Below are 27291 nucleotides of genomic sequence, written 5' to 3'. Positions count from 1 at the left end.
CATCTCTTATGTGAGGTGTTAAAGTGAGTGCCCTCTCAGGTGGATGTAAAAGATCCCAAGGCCTCTGTGTCGAAGGGAAGCAGCGAGTTGTCCCTGGGCTGGGCCGGCATTCATTGCTCAACAACATCCCCAAGTATCTGAGCCTGTTCTCGTTGCTGTTTGTGGCAGCTTGCCGCGTGCAACTTTGCTGCTGCGTTTCTTACTTTGGGTGTTTCTGGATGTGCTGAGCTGGTGAAAGGCACTATAGAAATGCAGGAAGGTCCTGGGATGGTCAGGGCTCGGGTGTGTGGGAAGGTTGCCAAATCCAGCTTTCAATGACAGTGCTGTTCCCATGTCTGTGTGCTATGGTGACGCCGCCCCCCCCCGCCGCCCCCGCCCCCCGCCCCCCGCCCCCGCCGCCCCCGCCGCCCCCGCCGCCCCCGCCCCCGCCCCCGCCGCCCCCGCCCCCGCCCCGCCCCCGCCCCCCGCCCCCCCGCCCGCCCCCGCCCCCGCCCCCCGCCGCCCCCGCCCCCCGCCCCCGCCCCCCCTCATTCACAAATATAGAGCTCACCGTAGAGGTCCCTTCTGTGCGGAAGGGATCTGTCTCTCCAAGCTGGAGTTGCAGGGGCCAGGCTGACAACCTGATACCCTTGTGCTAGGTGTGCCCTGGTTCTGTTTGCAAATCCAGTGCATAAATCAGCAGCGTCTGCTGTGGATCGCTGCAAGTGGCTATCTGTGCGCTACACAGCTGCAGTCACATTGCACAGCCATCTTTACATATTACGCAGATATGCTCGCTTCACAGTCACACCTCCAAACCGTGCAGCTACACCAGGCTGATCAGTAGCAGCAAAAGAAACTCACCTGGTCTGTCACCCTGCCAGATAGGCTGGGGGCCCTGCTATTCCCCCTGTTCCCCGTCTCACTTCCTACTCCCTCCCCCCTCCTGTTCCCTCCCCTCCCATCCCCCACCCCAACACCCTCTTCTGGCCCCTTCCTAACCCCCCCCCCCTCCCGTTCCCCCCCTCCCATTCCCCCTGACCCCCCCAACCCCCCTCCCGTTCCCCCCGCCCGTTCCCCCCGCCCCCCCCCTCCCGTTCCCCCCTCCCGTTCTGAGGGTAACAGCAGGTGCTTCAGTCTGGAATGAAATTGGCTGTAATGGTTATGGAATGAAATTTAATGGCAGGATGCTCGGTGCAGAGTGAACGGCCAGAGTGTTTAGGTGAGGGAAATAACCTGGGAAGTTATTAGGCAGAATAACACGGGGGGGGGGGGGGGGGGGGTTGTTTTTTTATATTTACCAAAATAAACCACCTCAGCATTTCTCACTGTTAACAACTCCAACAGCCAGATCAGTAAAATTATTCCAAAGCAGAAAGGGCACAGGTGTACAGACAACAATGAGGAGGCGCTGTTGGTGCTAGTCAAATGCAGATTCAGAGGGAGAGAGATGCAAAGAATGTTCAGTCCCGCTGCCTGTTAAATGTGCTTTTCACAGCAAAACCTAATAGCTTATACTATTTTGATGGAACCAATTAAACTAAATTAACAGACCAAGGGACAAATTAAAAAGCAGCCCCTTAAAGGGAAACTGCAAAAAGAGAGACAATCTCAAAAGAAACTTAGAAAACTCAAATTAAAATGTAATTATCGGGGTTGATAAAGCACCCTGGTCCCCGTGGTTCCTAACGGGCACAGAAGGTCTCCAAAGTGCCGACAGACACCATGTGCTCCCTCTCTAAGGACACCCAGCTGTGAACGAGGGGCAGACAGTCAGGCTGGACGACCCCCTCGATCGCCCCCTGCCCGGACCTGTAAATGGCCAAGTTGGCCGGGCCCTGGAGCAGGTTTGGAAGGAGACCCTCCTCCCTCTCTGCACCGGGTGTCCGAAGATCAGGAGTGCAGGACTGATGTGCAAACAAAATTGAAGCAGCCTAAGACACCCGATATAATGTGGTCCATGGACCCACCAAGGCCACAAAAGACGCAGGTCTCCTTGGAAGTCTCTTACAGTTCGACGGTTGTCACCCAGTCCATGCAGCTGATGTTCATCGCTCTTGTTTGGGAATCAGCTACATACTCTGGGGCCGGAGTTTGACAGGATCAGTAAGGAATACAGAATCAGGGTGGCTGGATTGAGTCTCAATGGTGCGGGCTGTGTGGATCCTCCTGTTTCTAAGACAAGTTGGGGGTAGAGTCCACTCTACCTGACACCGGGCAGGACAAGAGAAAGTTCTTTCATCCCTTGAGCACAAAATTTCAATTTTTTTTTTTTTTAAAAAGGGATTAAGTTGAACCAAGAAGTTTTTTGAGAGAGCCTCCCTCCCCAAGTCACCTTTTCCAAGCAGTTTTGTGAGCCAACATTCATCACTAACCCTAACATGACTTTCCTTCTCTTTCAGAAAATAATAATCATATCAAGGTGTTTTTGCCCAACAAACTAATGGACTGTTTACCCAAATGTGCGGCCCTGCCTAAGGAGAGACAACGGTGGAACACCAATGAGGCAAGTTTGAGGTCAAAATCCACGAGGGCTCCAAAACGTTTAACCCCCAGCCATGCCTTTGACACTTGCCGACTCGACTATTCTAAAGCTTTCCTGGCCAGCCTCCTATTGTTTGAACCCATGTTAACTTCAGCTCACCCAAAAACCTGCTCCCTGCGTTCCAGCTTGCACCAAGCCTCGTTCCTCTATCCGTGCTTATCTCCCAGTCTGGCAACGCCTTGATTTTAAAAGCTTCATCTTGTTTACAAGTCCCTCCATAGCCCTGCGCCTCCCTCTCTCTCTGTCATTTCCAGCCCCATAATACTCTGAGACCTGTGTGACCCCTCATGGCCCCTCATGCACCCCCCAATTTTAAGACAGCGGAAATCATTAACCTTACGATCAATTTTAAAAATCAACATTCTCGCCAGGCAAAACAGCCATTTACAATAAACTCAAACTGTTGTTTTAGCATTTATTGAAGAGACGGACGACCCCCTCCTTTTACTAACTCTTCAGTTAGCCAGTTTAGTTCAGTTACAGGATGATTGCTGGTTGTTGCCATTGAGTTAGCAACACGTCCTTCGTCACAGGGACTCGAAACGTTAACTCTATCTTCCTCTCCGCAGATGCTGTCAGGCCTGCTGAGTTTTTCCAGCTATTTTTGTTTGTGTTTCAGATTTCCAGCATCCGCAGTATTTTGCTTTCATCCTTAGTTCTTACTGGGTTTTAAAATTTTTTTTTATCTGACCACATTAATCTCAAAACCCGATGTGTACTGTCAGTCTCCTAACAGTTATTCCCATCCCAGCACAATCAAGGGGACTAAACAAGCAGAATGCCCCAAAATGTTCCATTCCAAATCATCAAAGAAACTCAAAACTGCCGGGTTGTTATATACGTGATCGGCTCCTGTCTGGAATTACAGACCATCACTTGATTTAACATAGCTAGGAATTCACACAGGCTGTGATGAAGCTTTGGTTTTCACAGTTTAATGGGTTGGTTGGTTCACCTCAGTTAGATTCAGTGTTTTTTTCCAGTTATTTGGAAAGGTGCCAGAAGAAACACTAAAATAATAATTCTGCAGATGCCTCAAGTCTGAATTTCATTGGACTCAAATTAGATTATTAACCAAACATGATACAGAAAATAGGAATTTTTGAAATCCAGTGTGCTTATAAAACTCAGCGCCTTATGTCATTGTGACTTTTCCTCAAAACATTCCAGGTTACAATGACCTGAAGTGTTAACTCTGTTTTTCTCTCTCCGCAGATGCTTCCAGACCTGCTGAGTTTTTCCTGCAATTTCTGTTTTTGTTTCAAAGTTCCAGCGTCCGCAGTTTTTCTCTTTTTGCGTTTATGGTCTTTCTTCGGGCGTCTTTCCAAACAACTGTGAAAACACTGAATATAGCTGATGGAAAGCCTTAGCTTTCAGAAAATAAATCTTTGTAACACCACTGCACATTGAAGGAGAGGGAGAGAGCTCCACAGTCAGTGGCGCTGCATCAGTGGTGCAGGCTTTTAATGGAGACAGTCTCTTAAAAATAAAAGGATTCTTGTAACTTGTGACGGGAGGGACTTTTCCTTTTTTTTTCCGTTATTCCATCATATTTAGAATCTTTACCAATTTGGAGGGTATTTTAACCCCGGGCCTGAGTCATGCATACCTGAAGCAGGCGTTAATAATGGCATTCACAGATCCTGATCCACACAAGGAGTCCTTTGTATCTGCACTGGCCTTTGGACTGAGCTGTCACCTGTCTGGTGCCCACTAGGGGTATGGGGACTGCGATGTGAGACCACCCATTTGCATGGATCAGGTATCACGTTATCCTGTTCTTTGGGCCTTGAGCCCTCATCTTTGTCTGTCTGGGGCTGACCTCCAGTCCTCCACTTCCAAGCTCTAAGCTGGGGTGTTTCACTTGCAGTTTATTTAAGCTGCCTCTGGTGCACCACAGCCACATATAGGGAGACCTCCCCCCACCACCCCACCCCCCCCCAACCTCGTTTCTCCACGAGCTGGTCCGCCTTGCCCTTCTCACTGGCCTTGTGATGATGTTGGAAAGGGCTCAGGATTTAATAATCCCTAAAGGCTCTTGCCTATTCTCAGCTCCTGCCAGAACCAACCCTGATGTTGGCCGTGACTCGAGTTTGCAGAGAGAAACCCTCTTTTATTCCAAATCTCTTCATGCTGGTTGAAATCCTAGCAGATGAAAGAGGGGAGCCAATGGTAACAGCAAAGTCTGGGACTGGCAGGAACAGGATTAAGAAAACAGAGCTTTGTGGACCTTCACATTGATTTCAAATGGGACCACGTCTTTTTAATCGAAGCTGCACAAAGTAATAGCAGGTTTTTTTATTCCCTGCTGCTATCAAAATAAAATGAAGTTCTTTGAAAAGTTCAAATTGACCTGCTATCGGAAGCCATCACAACTGGAACCTCGAGGCTGGACCTCATCCTTTTTAAACAAACTTCCTCTGGTTTTGACATTTGTGCGAGTAACTAAGTGATAGTAAATCTTTTATCGTCACCTTTAACTCTAGTCACAAGCCACACGCTTCTCCCTGCTTCTGCGTGAAATAATCGTACTCAACAACCTTTTCCTGCACCTTAAAGATATTGATCCTCATCGTGCATTATTAACTCAACAGTGTCAAATTTTTACTCGATATTTCCCCCAGTCATCAGCCCACGGTAATAGTAACACACAATATTAGCACGTTAGTCTGCAAACTAAAACATGTCAATATCTCAAATATCTCATAAGAAAAGCCAAGTGTGGACAGAGAAAGCAGTTGGCAGACTTAAAGCAGCGCATGGTTTGTGTAAGATCTTGATTAAAACACTGACATTGAAGACAGGCAGACAGAGGGTTAAACAGCTTCCAGCTCTGTGAATAGAGAATAATGCCAGCAAAAACATACGTCAACAGACACTTCTTAAAGAGACGCGTCCAAGTGAAAGAAATGCTGTAGCGTGTTAAGGTGAAGGAACTTTCTCCCAAACTGGAATTTCCGTTTCTTTTCGCTTTGTGGGTCGCCTCTCTGGGCACAGATATTGGTAATCTCTCCCATCGCGCCAGTGTGTCTCCCATCGCGCCAATGTCTCTCCCATCGCGCCAGTGTGTCTCCCATCGCGCCAGTGTGTCTCCCATCGCGCCAATGTCTCTCCCATCGCGCCAGTGTCTCTCCCATTGCGCCAGTGTGTCTCCCATCGCGCCGGTGTGTCTCCCATCGCGCCAGTGTGTCTCCCATCGCGCCAGTGTCTCTCCCATCGCGCCAGTGTGTCTCCCATCGCGCCAGTGTGTCTCCCATCGCGCCAGTGTCTCCCATCGCGCCAGTGTGTCTCCCATCGCGCCAGTGTCTCTCCCATCGTGCCAGTGTCTCTCCCATCGCGCCAGTGTCTCTCCCATCGCGCCAGTGTCTCTCCCATCGCGCCAGTGTGTCTCCCATCGCGCCAGTGTGTCTCCCATCGCGCCAGTGTGTCTCCCATCGCGCCAGTGTCTCTCCCATCGCGCCAGTGTCTCTCCCATCGCGCCAGTGTCTCTCCCATCGCGCCAATGTCTCTCCCATCGCGCCAGTGTCTCCCATCGCGCCAGTGTGTCTCCCATCGCGCCAGTGTGTCTCCCATCGCGCCAGTGTGTCCCTCCCATCGCGCCAGTGTGTCCCTCCCATCGCGCCAGTGTGTCCCTCCCATCGCGCCAGTGTGTCCCTCCCATCGCGCCAGTGTGTCCCTCCCATCGCGCCAGTGTGTCTCCCATCGCGCCAGTGTGTCTCCCATCGCGCCAATGTGTCTCCCATCGCGCCAGTGTGTCTCCCATCGCGCCAGTGTGTCTCCCATCACGCCAGTGTGTCTCTCCCATCGCGCCAGTGTCTCTCCCATCGCGCCAGGGTCTCTCCCATCGCGCCAGGGTCTCTCCCATCGCGCCAGTGTCTCTCCCATCGCGTCAGTGTCTCTCCCATCGCGCCAGTGTCTCTCCCATCGCGCCAGTGTCTCTCCCATCGCGCCAGTGTCTCTCCCATCGCGTCAGTGTCTCTCCCATCGCGTCAGTGTCTCTCCCATCGCGCCAGTGTGTCTCTCCCATCGCGCCAGTGTGTCTCTCCCATCGCGCCAGTGTGTCTCTCCCATCGCGCCAGTGTCTCTCCCATCGCGCCAGTGTGTCTCTCCCATCGCGCCTGTGTCTCTCCCATCGCGCCAGTGTCTCTCCCATCGCGCCAGTGTGTCTCTCCCATCGCGCCAGTGTCTCTCCCATCGCGTCAGTGTCTCTCCCATCGCGCCAGTGTCTCTCCCATCGCGCCAGTGTCTCTCCCATTGCGCCAGCGTGTCTCTCCCATTGCGCCAGTGTGTCTCTCCCATCGCGCCAGTGTCTCTCCCATCGCGCCAGTGTCTCTCCCATCGTGCCAGAGTGTCTCTCCCATCGTGCCAGACTGTCTCTCCCATCGTGCCAGTGTGTCTCTCCCATCGCGCCAGTGTGTCTCTCCCATCGCGCCAGTGTCTCTCCCATCGCGCCAGTGCCCCTTTCCGCCTTCCTTTCTGCCATCTGCTTTTGAATCAGTATTCTAGCCGTCGATGTGCCTTTTCAGTTTGGAAGTTGCTCTGAACAAGCAGTTTGTTTGGAACGACCTTATCTATTTGCCTGCTAAAGTTCCAGGCTTGGTCTCACTTGTCTGTTTTATTACTGGCAGGCCCTTCAGGGATGGGATCCTACAATTCCATCAAAACCAGTTTCTCCCAGTAACATATACGGAGCTGATATCGGGCCTGAGGGATTTGCTTTTCCTTGGTGTTGGCTGCTGTTGGTTACCTGCTCCCTACTCTCTTAAAGAGCCCTGCTTTAGGATTCCCGTCAGTTCCAGTGAGTTAGAAGAAACACCAATTGGTTACAGTAATAGTTCAATTTGGAAAGTGAAAACAAAGATTAATACATGCAAGTATCTAAGCAGCAATTAACGAAATCGGAGCTAGAAATGATATTTCCTGATGCAATTTGGGCAAGGTTGGTAACCATGGGAACTTGGTGCTTTATCCCACCTACACTGATCTCTGTCACATGCTGATTTGCCCCTTTACTATGGCCCTAACAAAGGGAACAGCAGCAAAACTCACTCAATTTCCCTTGTTCGATTCAGTAGCACGTACTTGCTCAATCCCTGTGACCCCCTTTTATCTCCCTCAACCTCGACACTCTTTTTCCACTCCTGGAGGTGGGGACTCAGCACATAAACTTGAAGATGAAAGTGGTTCAGGCTGTAAGAGCCCTAGTTTCAATGTCATATTTACACTGCTTCTAAAGAGGAAAATACAAGTGTTTCAAGCAAAAGCAGACTGCAGATTAACAAAGCTAATACTGAAAAGTAATTAAGGACATTATATTTGACCATCTCAGTCCTTTGCTTTACACCCATCCCTCCCAGTCCTGTGCTCTCACAGAATCTTAACACCACAAAAGGAGGCCATTCAACCCATCTTGTCTGCACTGGCTCTCCAAATAAGCATTATGACCTAGTGCCATTGCCCTGCCTTTTCCCCATACTCCTGCACATTGTTTCCATTCAAATAATCATCTAACGCCCCCTGGAATGCCTCGATTGAACCTGCCTCCCCCACACCTCCAGGCAGCACATTCCAGACCCGACCACTCGCTGTATGAAATAGTTTTTTCTCACATCACATTTGCTTCTTTTGCAAATCACTTTAAATCTGTGCCCTCTCGTTCTTGATCCTTTCACCAGCAGGAACAACTTCTCCCTATCTACTCTGTCCAGCCCCCTCACAATTTTGAACATTTCTATCAAATCTCCTCTCAGCCTTCTCTCTCCAAGGAGAACAGTCCCAACCTCTGCAATCTATCCTCATAGGTGAAGTTTCTCACCCCTGGAACCATTCTTGTAAACCTCTTCTGCACCCTCACCAATGTGTTCACACCCTTCCTATAATGTGATGCCCAGAACTGTGCACAATACTCCAGCTGAGGTCTAACCGGCGTCTTATATAAATTCAGCATAACCTTCCTGCTGTTGTACTCTATCCCCTATTAATAAAGCCCAAGATACTATCTGTTTTATTAACCGTTCTCTCCACCTGTCCTGCCATCTTCAATGATCTGTACACATTTTCACCCAGCTCTTTCTGCTCCTGAACCCCCTTCAAAATTTCACCCCTTATTTTATATTGTCTGTCCATGTTCTTCCCACCAAAATACATCACCTCACACTTCTCCTCATTGAACTTCATCTGCCATCTATCTGCCCACTCTCTCTATCTTTTGATTGTAGCTCCCGCGAGCTGGTTTTATACACGTGCTCAGTGATATTGGGAGAGCTCAGTTTATGAAACTTTCAATGCTGCATTAAGTATATTTCCATCAGCTTTCTGCAACTTTGTTTTAACCAATGTGTATTGTTGTGTGTTGGCGAAGTGCTGCCTCTTATAGTCAGAGGTTTGCAGAGAATGGATAGAGAGGGGACATCAATCAATTTGTCAAATGAAAAATCTGGGTTCAGAACAGAAGTTTAAAAGTTTTAAAAGTGTTAAGAATAGAACAGTGATTGGGGAAACTCACCTTACAGGTGAAACTTCAAAATACTAACACTGAAAGCACTTGAGTGTCAGCAGTCACCTGTAATTTCAGCTGGCATCCTGAGTATCAAAAAAACCCTTCCTCAACCTGTACATCATAACCACCTGTATGTGAGAGTCTGATCCTGTGTGATCCACCTGTATGTGAGAGTCTGATCCTGTGTGATCCACCTGTATGTGAGAGTCTGATCCTGTGTGATCCACCTGTATGTGAGAGTCTGATCCTGTGTGATCCACCTGTACGTGAGAGTCTGATCCTGTGTGATCCACGTATATGTCTGAGTCTGATCCTGTGTGATCCACGTGTATGTGAGAGTCTGATCCTGTGTGATCCACCTATATGTGAGAGTCTGATCCTGTATGATCCACCTGTATGTGAGAGTCTGATCCGGTGTGATCCATCTGTATGTGAGAGTCTGATCCTGTGTGATCCACGTATATGTCTGAGTCTGATCCTGTGTGATCCACGTGTATGTGAGAGTCTGATCCTGTGTGATCCACCTATATGTGAGAGTCTGATCCTGTATGATCCACCTGTATGTGAGAGTCTGATCCGGTGTGATCCATCTGTATGTGAGAGTCTGATCCTGTGTGATCCACCTGTATGTGAGAGTCTGATCCAGTGTGATCCACCTGTATGTGAGAGTCTGATCCTGTGTGATCCGCTGTGTCTGGGAGTCTGATCCTGTGTGATCCACCTGTATGTGAGAGTCTGATCCTGTGTGATCCGCTGTGTCTTGGAGTCTGATCCTGTGTGATCTACCTGTGTCTGGGAGTCTGATCCTGTGTGATCCACCTGTATGTGAGAATCTGATCCTGTGTGATCCACCTGTATGTGAGAGTCTGATCCTGTGTGATCCGCCTGTGTCTGGGAGTCTGATCCTGCGTGATCCACCTGTGTCTGGGAGTCTGATCCTGCGTGATCCGCCTGTGTCTGGGAGTCTGATCCTGCGTGATCCGCCTGTGTCTGGGAGTCTGATCCTGCGTGATCCGCCTGTGTCTGGGAGTCTGATCCTGCGTGATCCACCTGTGTCTGGGAGTCTGATCCTGCGTGATCCGCCTGTGTCTGGGAGTCTGATCCTGCGTGATCCACCTGTGTCTGGGAGTCTGATCCTGCGTGATCCACCTGTGTCTGGGAGTCTGATCCTGTGTGATCCACCTGTGTCTGGGAGTCTGATCCTGCGTGATCCACCTGTATGTGAGAGTCTGATCCTGTGTGATCCGCCAGTGCCTGAGCCTGGAAGTTTCTCAGTCCCCCTGCAGTGGGTTTGGGGCTGGGGGGGTGCGGGAGCAGAGAATCCAGCCACAGGGAAAAGGTCACAGAGCCACCGTTGTAAGAACAAGCCCCAATCCTCCCAACGGTGTGTTCGGTTATCCCGCTGGCTGGTGGCACAAACACTATCTGCATTCGTTAGCATCTCAGGAATACTCAGTAAAACAGCAGCTGGCTGGGATCTGGCCACATTTCCAGTCCTCCATCACGTCGGCCTCACACCCGTTTGAAAAGGGTGAGGTGCACAAGTCAGACCTGAGCTCGCCAGTAACCCCGAGCTATCTCAGCACTGCCCCGGTCTGCGGCTGGGGGGTTGGGCTGCTCCTTCTCTTTGCTTTTATTGTCCAGAGGGACAGCCCCTGTGCTGCAATACCCATCCACTTTCAGAGACTTCAACCGGGCGTGGGCTGTGAGGCCGGGGTGGGGTTGAAGAAGGTGATGGGGGCAATGGGGAGGGAAGGTGGTGGAGTGGTAGTGAGGGGGAGGGGTGGACACGGGGGCAATGGGGAGGAGTGTCAGTGAGGGGGAGGGGAGGGTGGACACGGGGGCAATGGGGAGGGGAGACAGTGAGGGGGGGTGGACACGGGGGCAATGGGGAGGGGTGTCAGTGAGGGGGAGGGGAGGGTGGACACGGGGGCAATGGGGAGGGGAGACAGTGAGGGGGGGTGGATACGGGGGCAATGGGGAGGGGTGTCAGTGAGAGGGAGGGGTGGACACAGGGGTAATGGGGAGGGGAGACAGTGAGGGGGGGTGGACACGGGGGCAATGGGGAGGAGGGTGGACACGGGGGTAATGGGGAGGGGTGTCAGTGACAGGGAGGGGCGAACACTGTCTGAGGTTGGAGCACACAGCTAGGTTGGGTCACTCATCTCACTTAAACTTTAGCAGCCCACACAGGGCTCAAGATGTTACATTTGTGATGACATCTTGGTCACCTCAATGTATATTCAGGTATCTCGGGAAAGGCCACATCAGCTACTGTACAGGTAAGACCGGAACCCTCACAGTCTCCAGATGTGTCACCTTCTAAGCTTCCTTTTCCTGCCCCTCGAGTCATTAATGTCTTCAATGTTTCCTTTCAGAGAGAAGGCAAAAGCAGATATGGATCCAGGGCTCAATGCTGCCTTTGTCAGGGTCCTATTGCAGTGGAGGAGGTGAAGGAGGGAGAGGCGACTCCGCACACAGCTCCAACAAGAGGGACATGGTCAAGCGGAGCCACAGCACCAACAGGAGGGTCAGAATCACCCAGCCTAGGGTTCATTGTTGAAGAGTCTTATATTTTCAGATGAGTGAGAGACAATGCTATGTCCGTCTGCGCTTATCCCGAGGCCTGGTTCATCACATAGGCCACGTGGAGTTGGAGGCTGCCCCTTGCCAGTGGCTTTGAAGGGGACTGCAGCGCTCAATTCCATGGCCACTGGTTCTTTCCGAGGATCAACAGGGGACCTGTGTGACACCTCAGTCTGCCACACATGGATGCACTAAGCAGGTTACAGGAAGGCCCATCATTGTGTCAGCTTTGCTCTGGATGAAGATAGCCAGGCTGCGAGATTCACTGGCATTGCTGCTAACTCAGGCTTCCCCAGAGTGCAGAGTGCAATGGGTTACACCCCTGTGGCTCTCAGTGCTTCATGGCAGCAGCTCCTAATGTTTATAAACTACAAGGGCTGTCATTACAACTGGTGTATGATCACCGGAAGCACATGCTGCATGTTTGTGCACAGCGCCCTGGGAGTTGTCATGACTCCTACATCTTGAGTCACTCCCTGGTGCCTGAGATTTTTGAGGGGCCATAACGTTTGCAGGGATGGCTGTTTAGGGATAAGGGGTACCCGCTGAAACCCGCTGGCTGATGACACCAATGCGTTGCCCTCAGAGTCATTCCGAGGAGAGGTACAACGCTGCTCACAGCTCCACACACTCCCTTATAGAGCAGACCACAGGGCTTCTGAAGGTGGGTTTCAGATGCCTGGACAGCTCAGTTGGCTTCACTCCAGTACACTCCCGGTGGGGTTTCCTGCAGCATCACTGTGTGTTGTGCCCTTCACTGTCTAGCGATGCACAGAGGTGACCCCCTCCCAGGGGATGATCTGGAGGAGGATGCGAGCTCATCAGGGGATGATGGTCTGGAGGCCCAGGAACCTCATGAGGCTGCTGAGGGTCAGTATGAGTGCGATCACGCTGTGGAGCAAGGAAGACGATACATTAATTACTGACAAGCTCCAGGGAGAGTAAAGTTAAGTGAGCGATATGGCCACATCTCTCCTAGCCCTCAATACCATTTACTTACATCTTAGGGGATGTCCACTCACTTGCAGCGAGAACGAGTCCTGCATTCACATGTACCTCACGAATTGCCAGGCTATGATCTTTGCTTTAGTCCTGTGAGTGAGCTCACTCTGGGAACTGTCTGTGAGATTCCAATCCTGTGTGATCCACCTGTATGTGTGAGTCTGATCCTGTGTGATCCACGTGTATGTCTGAGTTTGATCCTGTGTGATCCATCTGTATGTATGAGTTTGATCCTGTGTGATCCACCTGTATGTATGAGTTTGATCCTGTGTGATCCACTTGTCTGTGAGAGTGTGATCCACTTGTCTGTGAGAGTGTGATCCATGTGTATGTCTGAGTTTGATCCTGTGTGATCCATCTGTATGTGTGAGTCTGATCCTGTGTGATCCATCTGTATGTATGAGTTTGATCCTGTGTGATCCACTTGTCTGTGAGAGTGTGATCCTGTGTGAGCCACGTGTATGTATGAGTTTGATCCTGTGTGATCCATGTGTATGTGTAAGTCTGATCCTGTGTGATCCATCTGTATGTATGAGTTTGATCCTGTGTGATCCACGTGTATGTATGAGTTTGATCCTGTGTGATCCACGTGTATTTGTGAGTCTGATGCTGTGTGATCCACGTGTATGTGTGAGTCTGATCCTGTGTGATCCACATGTATGTGTGAGTCTGATCCTGTGTGATCCACGTGTATGTCTGAGTCTGATCCTGTGTGATCCACGTGTATGTATGAGTTTGATCCTGTGTGATCCACGTGTATGTGTGAGTCTGATCCTGTGTAATCCATCTGTATTTATGAGTGTGATCCTATGTGATCCACGTGTATGTGTGAGTCTGATCCTGTGTGATTTACGTGTTTGTGAGAGTCTGATCCTGTGTGATCCACGTGTATGTGTGAGTCTGATCCTGTGTGATCCACGTGTATGTGTGAGTCTGATCCTGTGTGATCCACGTGTATGTGTGAGTCTGATCCTGTGTGATCCACGTGTATGTGTGAGTCTGATCCTGTGTGATCCACGTGTATGTGTGAGTCTAATCCTGTGTGATCCACGTGTATGTGTGAGTCTGATCCTGTGTGATCCACGTGTATGTCTGAGTCTGATCCTGTGTGATCCACGTGTATGTGTGAGTCTGATCCTGTGTGATCCAGTTGTCTGTGAGAGTATGATCCTGTGTGATCCATGTGTATGTGTGAGTGTGATCCTGTGTGATCCACGTGTATGTGTGAGTCTGATCCTGTGTGATCCAGTTGAAATCAGTTTCGAAGGTGTTTATACTTCATGTTGGATTGGCTTTGGAGAGCTATTGAAATGGCTGACGGCTGGGATTTATTTATAAAATGTAGGACTTTCTGATTGGGGGGTGGTGGAGACGGGTTGCCTCACATCCTTTAAAAAGTACCTGGATGAGCACTGGGCACCTCATAACATTCAAGGCTATGGGCCAAGTGCTGGTAAATGGGGTTAGGGAGGTAGGTCAGGTGTTTCTCACGTGTCGGTGCAGACTCGATGGGCCGAAGGGCCTCTTCTGCGCTGTGTGGTTCTGAGTGCCATGGTGAATTGGTCCAGTGGGTAACTGAACCTCATTGACCAAGGTGATTCCAGGGCTGACTACCAGCTTTGTAGTCGAGGTGTTAGAATTGGCTGTAAACTGGCTCAGGGAAGTGATAGTCAGCTCGGGATACTCTTCCTTAACAATGGTGTCCTGCTGGAAATCTGTGTGCGCACGTGTGACTGTATGTGTGTGTGTGTGTGCGCACGTGTGACTGTATGTGTGTGTGTGTGTGTGCGCACGTGTGCATGCGTGTGTGTGTGTATGTGTGCGCGTGATGTACCTGCGTGAGAGAGTCAGGGTGACTGGGGTTAGATCGGACTCTGTCTCCCAGGCACAGAAGGTTGGCTTCTGGGTGGCGAGGGGGAGTGGAAAGCAAGTGGCCCCCCTTCTCGTCTCTGTTAGGAGTGTGAGGGGGCAGAGAGGCAGGTTATCTGTACCAAATATCACTGCATGGCGAGAGACATGTCACACCCACAGTGTGGCATTTCTACAAGTAGTTCTGCATGTCACTGAGTGTGGGCTGTGGTTTCTGTTTCTAGGAAATAGCGTCTTACTTGACAGCATTTGAGAAACATGATGAGTGGCTTTCAGGTGCTCCACGGACCAGGTGAGCTGCTTCAGCAACTGAATACATGAAACTGCGAGCGAGTGCGGGAGGAAAGAGCAGCGTATCATGGACTGGTTCCAGGAACAGCGTAATACCCACTATACAACGTCATTACTTAGGCTAAGAAACGGCTCTGATTTAAATCTATTTTTTGGAGCACTCCCCTATCATGATGAGGAGGGAATGTAATCACTGCTTTTCGCACATTATTGGATAATATCCCCTCCTCTTCATCTGGCAGTGCTGACTTGCACAGTACAATCCCATGGTCACTAGGTAAAGCCAGCGGTACATCTAAAACAAAGACTCACTATATAATGCCTTTCACAATGTCAGAATGCCCTAAAGTGTTTTACACCAGTGAGGTGAGAGTGACTGCCCTTGACATCAAGGCAGCATTTGACCGAGTGTGACATCAAGGAGCCCTAGCAACACTGGAGTCAATGGGAATCAGGGGGAAATCTCTCCACTGTTTGGAATCATACCCAGCACAAAGGAAGATGGTTGTGGTTGTTGGAGGTCAGTCATCTCAGCTCCAGGACATCACTGCAGGAGTTCCTCAGGGTAGTGTCCTCGGCCCAACCATCTTCAGCTGCTTCATCAATGACCTTCCTTCCATCATAAGGTCAGAAGTGGGGATGTTCACTGATGATTGCACAATGTTCAGCATCATTCACAACTCCTCAGATACTGAAGCAGTCCCTGTCCAAATGCAGCAAGACCTGGACAATATCCAGACTTGGGCTGACAAGTGGCAAGTAACATTCGCACCACACAAGTGTCAGGCAATGACCATCTCCAACAAGGGAGAAACTAGCTATTGCCCCTTGATGTTCAATGGCATTACCATCACTGAATCCCCCACTGTCAACATCCTGGGGGTTATCCTTGACCAGAAACTGAACTGGACCAGCCATATAAATACTGTGGCTACAAGAGCAAGTCAGAGGCTGGGAATCCTGTGGGGAGTAACTCACCTCCTGACTCCCCAAAGCCTGTCCACCATCTACAAGGCACAAGTCAGGAGTGTGATGGAATGTCCTGGAAGTTGCCCTCCAAATCACACACCATCCTGACTTGGAAATATATCGGCCGTTCCTTCACTGTCACTGGGTCAAAATCCTGGAACTCCCTCCCTAACAGCACAGTGTGTGTACCTACACCACATGGACTGCAGCGGCTCAAGAAGGCAGCTCACCACCATCTTCTCAGGGGGCAATTAGGGATGGGCAATAAATGCTGGGCCCGGCCAGTAAAGTCCACATTCCACGAATGAATATAAAAAAAGTTAGTTTTGGAGTGTAGTCACCGTGGTAATGTCGAGAAACTTGGCAGCCAATTTGTGCACAGCAAGACCCCACAAAGGACAGTGAGATAATTGACTGGTTACTCTATTCTCATGATGTTAGTTTGTTTTTGGTGACTGTTCTTTGGTAGTGACAGCAGAGAACAAGCATTGGAATGTAGTCTGTCGTTCCTGATATCTGCTCATGAGTAGGGTAATGATTGGGAGTGTGAGCTCCGATAGGCTGCTTCCATTCATCAGCCTAAAGCCTCCTGAAGCCAATTGGAGTGTTTCAACTGCTCCTGGGCTAAGGAGAGCTGACTCTGCACATTGTGAAACTCTCAGCAGGGAGGGTGTGATCTGAACTATATCGATGTTACTTACAGGGCAAGTCCAGATCCTGGAGTTGCCTGTGGGTGACTTTAGTTCAGAGATGCCGTCTGTTCTGCTCTTGCCGTGCTACTCATACAATCGCCTTTAAAACCTAACTTTGTGTGAAGCCACTTTAGTAACGATTCCATTGCTTGCTCTTACCCAGGCCGCTCAATGGCTCGATAATATTGTACAACAGAAAGAAGGTAAAATACCGGAAAGATGGTTATTGTTGGAAAAAACGAAAGGATGGAAAAACAACTAGAGAGGATCACATGAAATTAAAAGTTCAAGGAATGGAGGTATGTGAAAGGCAGCTGGAATATTGCCTTGAAATCTCACCGAGGGAGAGTCCTTTAATTTTTCCGTTGGGATGTAAGCATCACTGGCAATCCAGCATTTGTTCCCCATTCCTAATTTCCCTTGAGAAGCTGGTGCTGAGCAGCTGCCCGAATCACTGCTGTCCGTGTGGTGTAGGGTATTCCAATGAGCAGAGCTACTTGTTAACGTTGTATTCCTCCAGCCTTTTCCAGCTCGGTGTCACTGTAAGAAGTATGTGTGTGCGTGTTTGTTACTCAGGGTCACTGTGAGGAGAGTGTGTGTGCCTGTTACTCAGTGTCACTCTGGGGAGTGTGTGTGTGTGTGTGTGTGTGCGCCTGTTACTCTGTCACTGTGAGGAATGTGTGTATGCTTGTCACTCAGTGTCACTGAGGAGTGTGTGTTTTTGTTTGTTACTCAGTGTCACTGAGGAGTGTGCGTGTGTGCCTGTCACTGAGTGTTGCTGTGAGGAGAGTGTGTGCCTGTTACTCAGTGTCACTGAGGAGTGTTGCATGCCTGTTACTCAGTGTTGCTGTGAGGACTGTGTGTGTATGCCTGATACTCAGTGTCACTGTGAGGAGTGTGTGTGTTACCTTTCACTCAGTGTCACTCTGGGAGTGTGTGTGTGTGCGCGCCTGTTCCTCAGTGTCACTGTGAGGAAAGTGTGTGTGCTTGTCACTCAGTGTCACTGAGGAATGTGTGCACTTGTCACTCAGTATCACTTTGAGAAGTGTGTGTTTGTGTCTGTTACTCAGTGTCACTGAGGAATGTGCCTGTGTGCCTGTCACTAAGTGCTGCTGTGAGGAGTATGTGCTTGTTACTGAGAGTCACTGTGAGGAGCATGTGCGCTTGTTACTCAGTGTCACGGTGAGGAATGTGTGTGTATTTTTGTTACAGTGTCACTGCAGAGAGTATTTGTGTGCCTGTTACTCAGTGTCACTGTGAAGAGTATGTGTGTGCCTGCTACTCAGCGTCACTGAGGGGAGTGTGTGTGTATGTGCCTGTTAATCAGTTTCACTGTGAGGACTGTGTGTGTGTTTGTTACTCAGTGTCACTGTGAGGAGTGTGTGTGTGTGTGCCTGTTACTCAGTGTCACTGTGAGGAGCGTGTGTGTGTGCCTATTACTCAGTGTCACTGTGAGGAGTGTGTGTGTGCCTGTTACTCATTGTCACTGAGAGGAGTGTGTGTGTGCATGTGTTACACAGTGTCACTGTGAAAAGTGTGTGTGTGCATGTGTTACACAGTGCCAATGTGAGGAGTGTGTATGTGTATCTGTCACTCAGTGTCACTGTGAGGAGTGTGTGTGTGTACCTGTCATTCAGTGTCACTCTGGGGAGTGTGTGTGTGTGCACCTGTTACTCAGTGTCACTGTGAGGAATGTGTGTGTGCTTGTCACTCAGTGTCACTGAGGAATGTGTGCGCTTGTCACTCAGTATCACTTTGAGAAGTGTGTGTTTGTGTCTGTTACTCAGTGTCACTGAGGAATGTGCGTGTGTGCCTGTCAGTGAGTGTTGCTGTGAGCAGTGTGTGTGTGTGCTTGTTACTGAGAGTCACTGTGAGGAGCATGTGCGCTTGTTACTCAGTGTCATGGTGAGGAATGTGTATATGTTTTTGTTACAGTGTCACTGCAAAGAGTGTGAGTGCACGCCTGTTACATAGTGTCACTGTGAGGAGTGTGTGTATGCCTGTTACGTAGTGTCACTGAGGGGAGTGTGTGTGTGTGCGCCTGTTACTCAGTTTCACTGTGAGGACTGTGTGTGCGTGTGTGTGCCTGTTACTCTGTCACTGCAGGAGTGCATATTTGTACTTGTTGCACAGTGTCAATGTGAGGAGTGTGTGTGTGTGCTTGTTACAGAGTTCACTGTGAGGAGTGTGTGTGTACTTGTTACTCAGTGTCACTGTGAGGAGTGTGTGTGTGTATCTGTCACTCACTGTCACTGTGAGGAGTGTGTGTGTACCTGTCATTCAGTGTCACTCTGGGGAGTGTGTGTGTGCCTGTTACTCAGTGTCACTGTGAGGAATGTGTGTGTGCTTGTCACTCAGTGTCACTGGGGAATGTGTGCGCTTGTCACTCAGTATCACTTTGAGAAGTGTGTATTTGTGAAGAACGTGTGCACGGTTGTCTGTTTGCATCAGAGTCACTGAGAAGTGTGCGTGTGTGCCTGTCACTGAGTGTCGTAGTGAGGAGCGTGTGTGTTCATTACTCAGTGTCAGTGCATAGAGTGTGTACCTGTTACTCAGTGTCACTGAGGAGTGTGTGTGCGCTTGTTACTCAGTGTCACTGTGAGGACTGTGTGTGTGCTTGTTACTCAGTTTCTGTGAAGAGTGTGTGTGTGTGTGTGTGTGCCTGTTACTCAGTTTTACTGTGAGGAGTGTGTGTATGTATGTGTGCCTGTTACCCAGTTTTACTGAGGAGTGTGTGTTTGTTACTCAGTGACACTGTGAGGAGAGTGTGTGTGTGTGTGTGTGTTTGTTACTCAGTGTTACTGTGAGGAGTGTGAGTGCGCCTGTTACTCAGCATCACTGTGAGGAGTGTGTGTGTACTTATTACTGAGTTCACTGTGAGGAGTGTGTGTATACTTGTTACACAGCGTCACTGTGAGGACTGTGTGTGTTGGCTTGTTACTCAGTTTCACTGTGAGGAGTGTGTATGTGTGCCTGTTACTTTGTTTCACTGTGAGAAATGTGTGTATGCTTGATACTCAGTGTCACTGTGAGGAGTGTATGTTTGTCAGTTACTCAGTGTCACTGAGAGGATGTGTGTGTGTGCTTGATCCTGAGTTCACTGTGAGAAGTGTGCGTCTGCCTGTTACTCTGTCACTGTGAGGAGCGTGTGTGTGTGTGCTTATTACTCAGTGTCACTGTGAGCAGTGTGCCTATGCTTGTTAGTGTCACTGTGAAGAGTGTGTGTGCCTGTTACTCAGCATCACTGTCAGGAGTGTGTGTCTGCCTATTACTCAGTGTCACTGTGAGGAGTGTGTGTGCATCTGTTTGTTACTCAGTGTCACTGCAAAGAGTGTGTGCCTGTTACTCAGTGTCACTGAGGAGTGTGTTTGACTGTTACTTAGTGTCACTGTGAGGAGTGTGTGCGCGCCTGTTACTCAGTGTCACTGTGAGGACTGTGTGTGTGTGTATACCTGTCACTCATTATCACTGTGAGAAGTGTGTGTTTGTGTCTGTTACTGAGGGTCACTGAAGAGTTTACGTGTGTGCCTGTCACTGAGTGTCGCTGTGAGGAGTGTTTGTGTGTTTGTTACTGAGAGTAACTGTGAGGAGTGCATGTGTGTGCCTGTTAATCAGTGTCACTGTTGAGGAGTGTGTGTGTGTGCCTGTTACTCAGTGTCACTGAGAGGGATGTGTGTGTGTATGCTTGTCACTCAGTGTCACGGTGAGGAATGTGTGTGTGCTTGTTACTCACCGTCACTGTGAGGAGTCTTTGTGTGCTTATTACTCAGTGACACTGAGAATAGTGTGTGTTTGTGCCTGTTACTCAGTGTCACTGTGAGGAGTGTGTGTGCTTGTGCCTGTTACTCAGTATCATTGTGAGGATTGTGAGTGTCTGCTTGTTACTCAGTTTCACTGTGAGGAGTGTGTGTGTGCCTGTTATTCTGTCACTGTGAGGAGCGTGTGTGTGTGCTTGTTACTCAGTGTCACTGTGAGCAGTGCGCCTATACTTGTTAGTGTCACTGTGAAGAGTGTGTGTGCCTGTTACTCAGCATCATTGTGAGGATTGTGTGTGTGTGTGCTTGTTACTGAGTTCACTGTGAGGAGTGTGTGTATACCTGTTACACAGCGTCACTGAGGACTGTGTGTGTGCTTGTTACTCAGTTTCACTGTGAAGAGTGTGTTTGTGCACCTGTTACTCAGTTTCACTGTGAGGAGTGTGTTTGTGTGCCTGTTACTCAGTTTTGCTGTGAGAACTGTATGTGTGTGTGCTTGTTAATGCGTTCACTGTGAGGAGCGTGTGTATACTTGTTACACAGTGTCACTGTGAGGAGTGTGTGTGTTCTTGTTACTCAGTGTCACTGTGAGCAGTGTGCCTATGCTTGTTAGTGTCACTGTGAGGAGTGTGTGTGCCTGTTACTGAGCGTCACTGTGAGGAGTGTGTGTCTGCCTGTTACTCAGTGTCACTGTGAGGAGTGTCTGTGCTGGTGCTTGTTAAGGTGTTCACTGTGAGGAGTGTGTGTATACTTGTTACAGTGTCACTGTGAGGACTGTGTGTGTGCTTGTTGCTCAATGTCTATGTGATCAGTGTGCCTGTACTTGTTAGTGTCGCTGTGAGGAGTGTGTGTATACTTGTTACAGTGTCACTGTGAGGAATGTGCGTGTGTTTGTTACTCATCGTCACTGCAGAGAGTGTGTGTGTGCCTGTTACTCAGTGTCACTGTGAGCATTGCGTCTGTGCTTGTTAGTTAGTGTCACTGTGAGGAATGTGTATATTTGCCTGTTACTCAGTGTCACTGTGAGAAATGTGTGTTTGCTTGTCACTCAGTGTCACTGTGAGTTATGTGTGTACGTTTGTTACTCAGTGTCACTTTGAGGAAGATGTGTGTGTGTGCCTGTTATTCAGTATCACTGTGAGGAGTGTGGGTGTGTGTGCTTGTTCCTGAGTTCACTGTGAGAAGTGTGTGTGTGCTTGCTACTCTTCACTGTGAGGAGTGTGTGTGTGTGCTTGTTACTCAGTGTCACTGTGAGCAGTGTGCCTGTACTTGTTAGTGTCACTGTGAGGAGTGTGTGTGCATCTGTTACACAGCATCATTGTGAGGAATGTGCGTATGTTTGTTACTCAGTGTCATTGCAAAGAGTGTGTGTGTGCCTGTTACTCAGTTTCACTATGAGCTATGTGTGTGTATGCTTGTTACTCAGTGTCACTGTGAGCATTGCGTCTGTACGTGTTAGTGTCACTGTGAGGAGTGTGTTTGTGTGTGTTTGTTACTGTGTTCACTGTGAGGAGTGTGTGCATACTTGTTACACAGTGTCACTGTGAGGACTGTGTGTGTGCTTGTTACTCAGTGTCACTATGAGCAGTGTGCCTGTACTTGTTAGTGTCACTGTGAGGAGTGTGTGTGTGTGCATCTGTTACACAGCATCATTGTGAGGAATGTGCGTATGTTTGTTACTCAGTGTCACTGCAAAGAGTGTGTATATGCCTGTTACTCACTTTCACTGTGAGCTATGCGTGTGTATGCTTGTTACTCAGTGTCACTTTGAGCATTGCTTCTGTGCGTTTTAGTGTCATTGTGAGAAGTGAGTGCGTGTGTGCCTGTTACTCAGTGTCATTGTAAGGAGTGTGTTTGTGTGTGCTTGTTACTCAGTGTCACTGTGAGCAGTGTGCCTGTGCTTGTTAGTGTCACTGTGAGGAGTGTGTGTGTGTGTGTGTGCGTGCTTGGTACTCAGTGTCACTGTGACGAGTTTATGTGTGCCTGTTACTCAGCGACACCGTGAGGAGTGTGTATGTGCGCGCCTGTTATTCAGTGTCACTGTGAGGAGTGTGTGTGTGTGCTTGTTAATGTGCTCACTGTGAGGAATGTGTGTATACTTGTTACTCAGTGTCGCTGTGAGGACTGTGTGTGTGTGATTGTTCCTGAGTTCACAGTGAGAAGTGTGTGTGTGTGTGTTTGTTACTCAGAGTCACTGTGAGCAGTGTGCCTGTGCTTGTTAGTGTCACTGTGAGGAGTGTATGTGTGCCTGTTACTCAGAGTCACTGTGAGGAGTGTGTGTGCATGTGCTTGTTAACGTGTTCGCTGTGAGGAGTGTCTGTATACTTGTTACAGTGTCACCGTGAGGACTGTGTGTGTGTGCGTGTTACTTAGTGTCACTGTGAGCAGTGTGCCTGTACTTGTTAGTGTCACCGTGAGGAATGTACGTGTGTTTTTTACTCAGTGTCACTGCAAAGTGTGTGTGCCTGTTACTCAGTCACTGAGGAGTGTGTGTGTGTGTTTGACTGTTACTTAGTGTCACTATGAGGAATGTGTGTGCGTCTGTTACTCAGTGTCACTGTGAGCACTGTGTGTGTTGCTGCGAGGACTATGTGTGTGTGTTTGTTACTCATTGTCACTGTGAGCAGTGTGTGTGTGCTTATTACTCTGTCACTCTGACGAGTGTGTGTGCCTGTTACACAGCGTCACTGTGAGGACTGTGTGTGCTTGTTATTCAGTTTTACTGTGAGGAGTTTGTGTGTGCACCTGTTACTCAGTGTCACTGTGCAGTGTGTGTGTGTGTATGGGTGCGTGTTACTCAGTGTCACTGTGAGCATTGTATCTATGCTTGTTAGTGACACTGTGAGGAGTGTGTGTGTGTGTGTGTGTGTCTGTTATTCAGAATCACTGGGGGAACGGGCAGAATTGTAGGAGCGCAGGGATGTTGGGGACTTATGGTGCTTGTTACAGACATAGGGAGGGGGAGTGAGGTTTTGAAAACAAAGATGGTAATTTTAAAATGGATGGCAAGGACCAATTTGCAATGTGAGATAGGCCCATTTCCCAGGTGCATGTAAGTTTGGTACTCAGTACAACAAGGAGAGCGTGGGGTGATGGTATCTCTGGTCACTGTGGAATATCCTTGTCGTCAGCAGGATGTCTGTGATGTGATAGTGCACTGAGCCCAGGAGCCTTGTTACTGCTCCGGTTAAAGCGGAGGAACACTCTGTGCAGTGAGACTCCTCCTTTTACAGTGGCACCTCCACTGTCAGCTCCATCTTCTCAGGCAAGGGCATGGGAAGACTGCAGCTCCCAAGCTCCCCTCCACGGCCCCCGCACGAGTCAGGGAGGACACCCTGTCTCCCCCTGCGGCCCCTTCCACCCTTCAGTAGGATCAGGTCTGATTCATGATCTGACTCCACAAACCGGTGCAGTGTGTGCGTACACAGGTGTGAAACGGACCTTTCAAACTGAGAAACTACTGATGTGTCTCTAACTTGGATCACAGCAGCTGTCCTTTCCTCACTTACCTCAACAGTGTCTGTATGGTTGCTACGTGCATTCGTCCATCGTTCCGACATTCCACAGAAGATGCTACTGGCTCCTGCAGGTAGGAGGCGCTGGTTCAGACACACGGTGAACACAAACGCATCCTGAATGCGCCCACCTTCAGAAATGGGCAAAGTCAAACTTCTCCCAGGATGGTCCCCAGTTTTCCACACCCAAGACAATCAGAGAAAATTGATTTTTATGAATGACCCTGCCCTGCATCCCACCCACAGCCCATGTAGATGGTGCCCTTCACCACAACAATAACTGGTGTTGATATCACACTTTCAGTGTAGGACCGGGTCCTGGTGTGTGTCCCTGGAGCATTATCAACGAATAACTTGACACTGAGCCATGTATTGAGATATTAGGGACAGTTGACCCACAGCTTGGTCAAAGAGGGAGGTGTTAAAGGAAGGAAAGGAGAGGCTGAGGGAGGGGATTCCGGCGCTCATAGCCCAGGCAGTAGGAGGCACATCGTCCAGTTAGAATCGGGGTTAGAATTAGGAGTCCGAAATTCAAGGGGAGTGGATGGAACTGCAGGAGCACAGATATCTGGGAGGGTGCTGGGGCTGGAGGAGATTACAGAGACAGGGAGTGGGCGAAGAGTAGAGAGGGTTTGGAAAAGAAGGATTGTAAAACGCAGGCATTGCTTCACCGAGAGGCAGTGTGGGTCGGTGGGCACAGCGGGTGACGGACAGACAGGACTTGCGCAGCAGAGTTGTAGATGCGCCGTGGTTTCTGGAGAGCTGAAAATGGCACTGTCCTGGCCATGCTCTGCGGAGCTGAGACAGTGAAATGTGGGCGTGGGTAGAGGTACAGAGCGGCACCTCACGCCCCGTGGGAGTCAGTAAGGAACGATTGGAGTGACAGTGGAGCTTGATGAACCTCAGGATAGGGTCACAGAGAGAGGTATCCGGGGGTGGGGGGGGGGGGGGGGGATGTTGATGAACGCCAGGGCTGGGGTCAGGCAGCAGAGGGGGTGGGGGCAGGTTGGGGGGAGACTGAGTAACCCCAGGGTGTGGGGTCTTGAGGAAACCTGGGGTAGGGCAGGGGAGGCAGTTGTGGGGTCTCAGGGAGACACGGGGCTGAGGGAGGGGCCAGGTACCCCGGGGTGGGTCTGCTGGGGGTGAGCAGGGGTGGGGGGGGAGGGGGTGGAGAGCAGCGCTCGAGGTTGCCCGGGGTGGGGCTGATGTGGGAGGGTGTGAGGTTGAGGGTGGAGGTCGAGGTGCCCCAGGGTGAGGTGGATGTGGGAGGGGGTGAGGTTGAGGGTGGGGGACGATGTGCCCCCGCCAGGGTGAGGCTGATGTGGGCGTGAGTGGGATTGAGGGAGGGGGTTGAGGGTGGAGGTTGAGAGTGGGGCTGAGGGTGGGTGTCGAGAGTGGGGCTGAGGGTGGGTGTCGAGAGTGGGGCTGAGGGTGAGGGTTGAGGGTGGGGTTTGAGGGTGAGGGTTGAGGGTGAGGGTTGACGTTGAGGGTTGAGGGTGGGGGTTGAGGGTGAGGGTTGAGGGTGAGGGTTGAGGGTGGGGTTTGAGGGTGAGGGTTGAGGGTGAGGGTTGAGGGTGAGGGTTGAGGGTGGGGGTTGACGTTGAGGGTTGAGGGTGGGGGTTGAGGGTGAGGGTTGAGGGTGGGGTTGAGGGTAGGGTTGAGGGTGGGGGTCGAGGTGCCTGAGCTGGGAAAATGGGCTCCTGTCCAGCAAGATTCTTGATCAGTTTGGAGATGGGATTCTGACCTTGAAGTCATTCCTGCTCTTGCTGTGTTGTATATAACATTGTGTGTTACTTACACTGGGTGTTGTATATAACATTGTGTGTTACTTACACTGGGTGTTGTATATAACATTGTGTGTTACTTACACTGGGTGTTGTATATAACATTGTGTGTTACTTACACTGGGTGTTGTTTATAACATTGTGTGTTACTTACACTGGGTGTTGTATATAACATTGTGTGTTACTTACACTGGGTGTTGTATATAACATTGTGTGTTACTTACACTGGGTGTTGTTTATGACATTGTGTGTTACTTACACTGGGTGTTGTATATAACATTGTGTGTTACTTACACTGGGTGTTGTTTATAACATTGTGTGTTACTTACACTGGGTGTTGTATATAACATTGTGTGTTACTTACACTGGGTGTTGTTTATGACATTGTGTGTTACTTACACTGAGTGTTGTATATAACATTGTGTGTTACATACACTGGGTGTTGTGTATAACATTGTGTGTTACTTACACTGGGTGTTGTATATAACATTGTGTGTTACTTACACTGGGTGTTGTGTATAACATTGTGTGTTACTTACACTGGGTGTTGTATATAACATTGTGTGTTACATACACTGGGTGTTGTGTATAACATTGTGTGTTACTTACACTGGGTGTTGTATATAACATTGTGTGTTACTTACACTGGGTGTTGTGTATAACATTGTGTGTTACTTACACTGGGTGTTGTATATAACATTGTGTGTTACTTACACTGGGTGTTGTATATACATTGTGTGTTACTTACACTGGGTGTTGTGTATAACATTGTGTGTTAACTTACACTGGGTGTTGTGTATAACATTGTGTGTTACTTACACTGGGTGTTGTATATAACATTGTGTGTTACTTACACTGGGTGTTGCTATATAACATTGTGTGTTACTTACACTGGGTGTTGTGTATAACATTGTGTGTTACTTACACTGGGTGTTGTATATAACATTGTGTGTTACTTACACTGGGTGTTGTGTATAACATTGTGTGTTACTTACACTGGGTGTTGTATATAACATTGTGTGTTACTTACACTGGGTGTTGTGTATAACATTGTGTGTTACTTACACTGGGTGTTGTATATAACATTGTGTGTTACTTACACTGAGTGTTGTATATAACATTGTGTGTTACTTACACTGAGTGTTGTTTATGACATTGTGTGTTACTTACACTGGGTGTTGTATATAACATTGTGTGTTACTTACACTGGGTGTTGTATATAACATTGTGTGTTACTTACACTGGGTGTTGTATATAACATTGTGTGTTACTTACACTGGGTGTTGTGTATAACATTGTGTGTTACTTACACTGGGTGTTGTATATAACATTGTGTGTTACTTACACTGGGTGTTGTGTATAACATTGTGTGTTACTTACACTGGGTGTTGTATATAACATTGTGTGTTACTTACACTGAGTGTTGTATATAACATTGTGTGTTACTTACACTGGTGTTGTTTATGACATTGTGTGTTACTTACACTGGGTGTTGTATATAACATTGTGTGTTACTTACACTGAGTGTTGTATATAACATTGTGTGTTACTTACACTGAGTGTGGTTTATGACATTGTGTGTTACTTACACCGGGTGTTGTATATAACATTGTGTGTTACTTACACTGGGTGTTGTGTATAACATTGTGTGTTACTTACACTGGGTGTTGTGTATAACATTGTGTGTTACTTACACTGGGTGTTGTATATAACATTGTGTGTTACTTACACTGAGTGTTGTATATAACATTATGTGTTACTTACACTGAGTGTTGTTTATGACATTGTGTGTTACTTACACTGGG

The 27291-nt window shown here is 49.0% G+C and overlaps 1 protein-coding gene across 1 annotated transcript in view; it reads left to right on the top strand.

Annotated features, from left to right (window-relative positions):
* Positions 1-27291, top strand: part of LOC121272200 (calmodulin-binding transcription activator 2-like) — a 156066-nt gene that overhangs the window by 17005 nt on the left and 111770 nt on the right. Inside the window, exons 2-5 of the mRNA XM_041178725.1 lie at positions 2382-2485; positions 14705-14772; positions 16596-16731; positions 23705-23776. Of these exons, the coding sequence (XP_041034659.1) occupies positions 2382-2485; positions 14705-14772; positions 16596-16731; positions 23705-23776 (380 nt within the window). The remainder of the gene's footprint in view (positions 1-2381; positions 2486-14704; positions 14773-16595; positions 16732-23704; positions 23777-27291) is intronic.

Source organism: Carcharodon carcharias, chromosome 33, assembly GCF_017639515.1.
Source record: "Carcharodon carcharias isolate sCarCar2 chromosome 33, sCarCar2.pri, whole genome shotgun sequence".
NCBI classification, from domain to species: domain Eukaryota; kingdom Metazoa; phylum Chordata; class Chondrichthyes; order Lamniformes; family Lamnidae; genus Carcharodon; species Carcharodon carcharias.
Note: the sequence above shows the minus strand (reverse complement) of the source record. Positions and strands in the feature narration are given on the sequence as shown.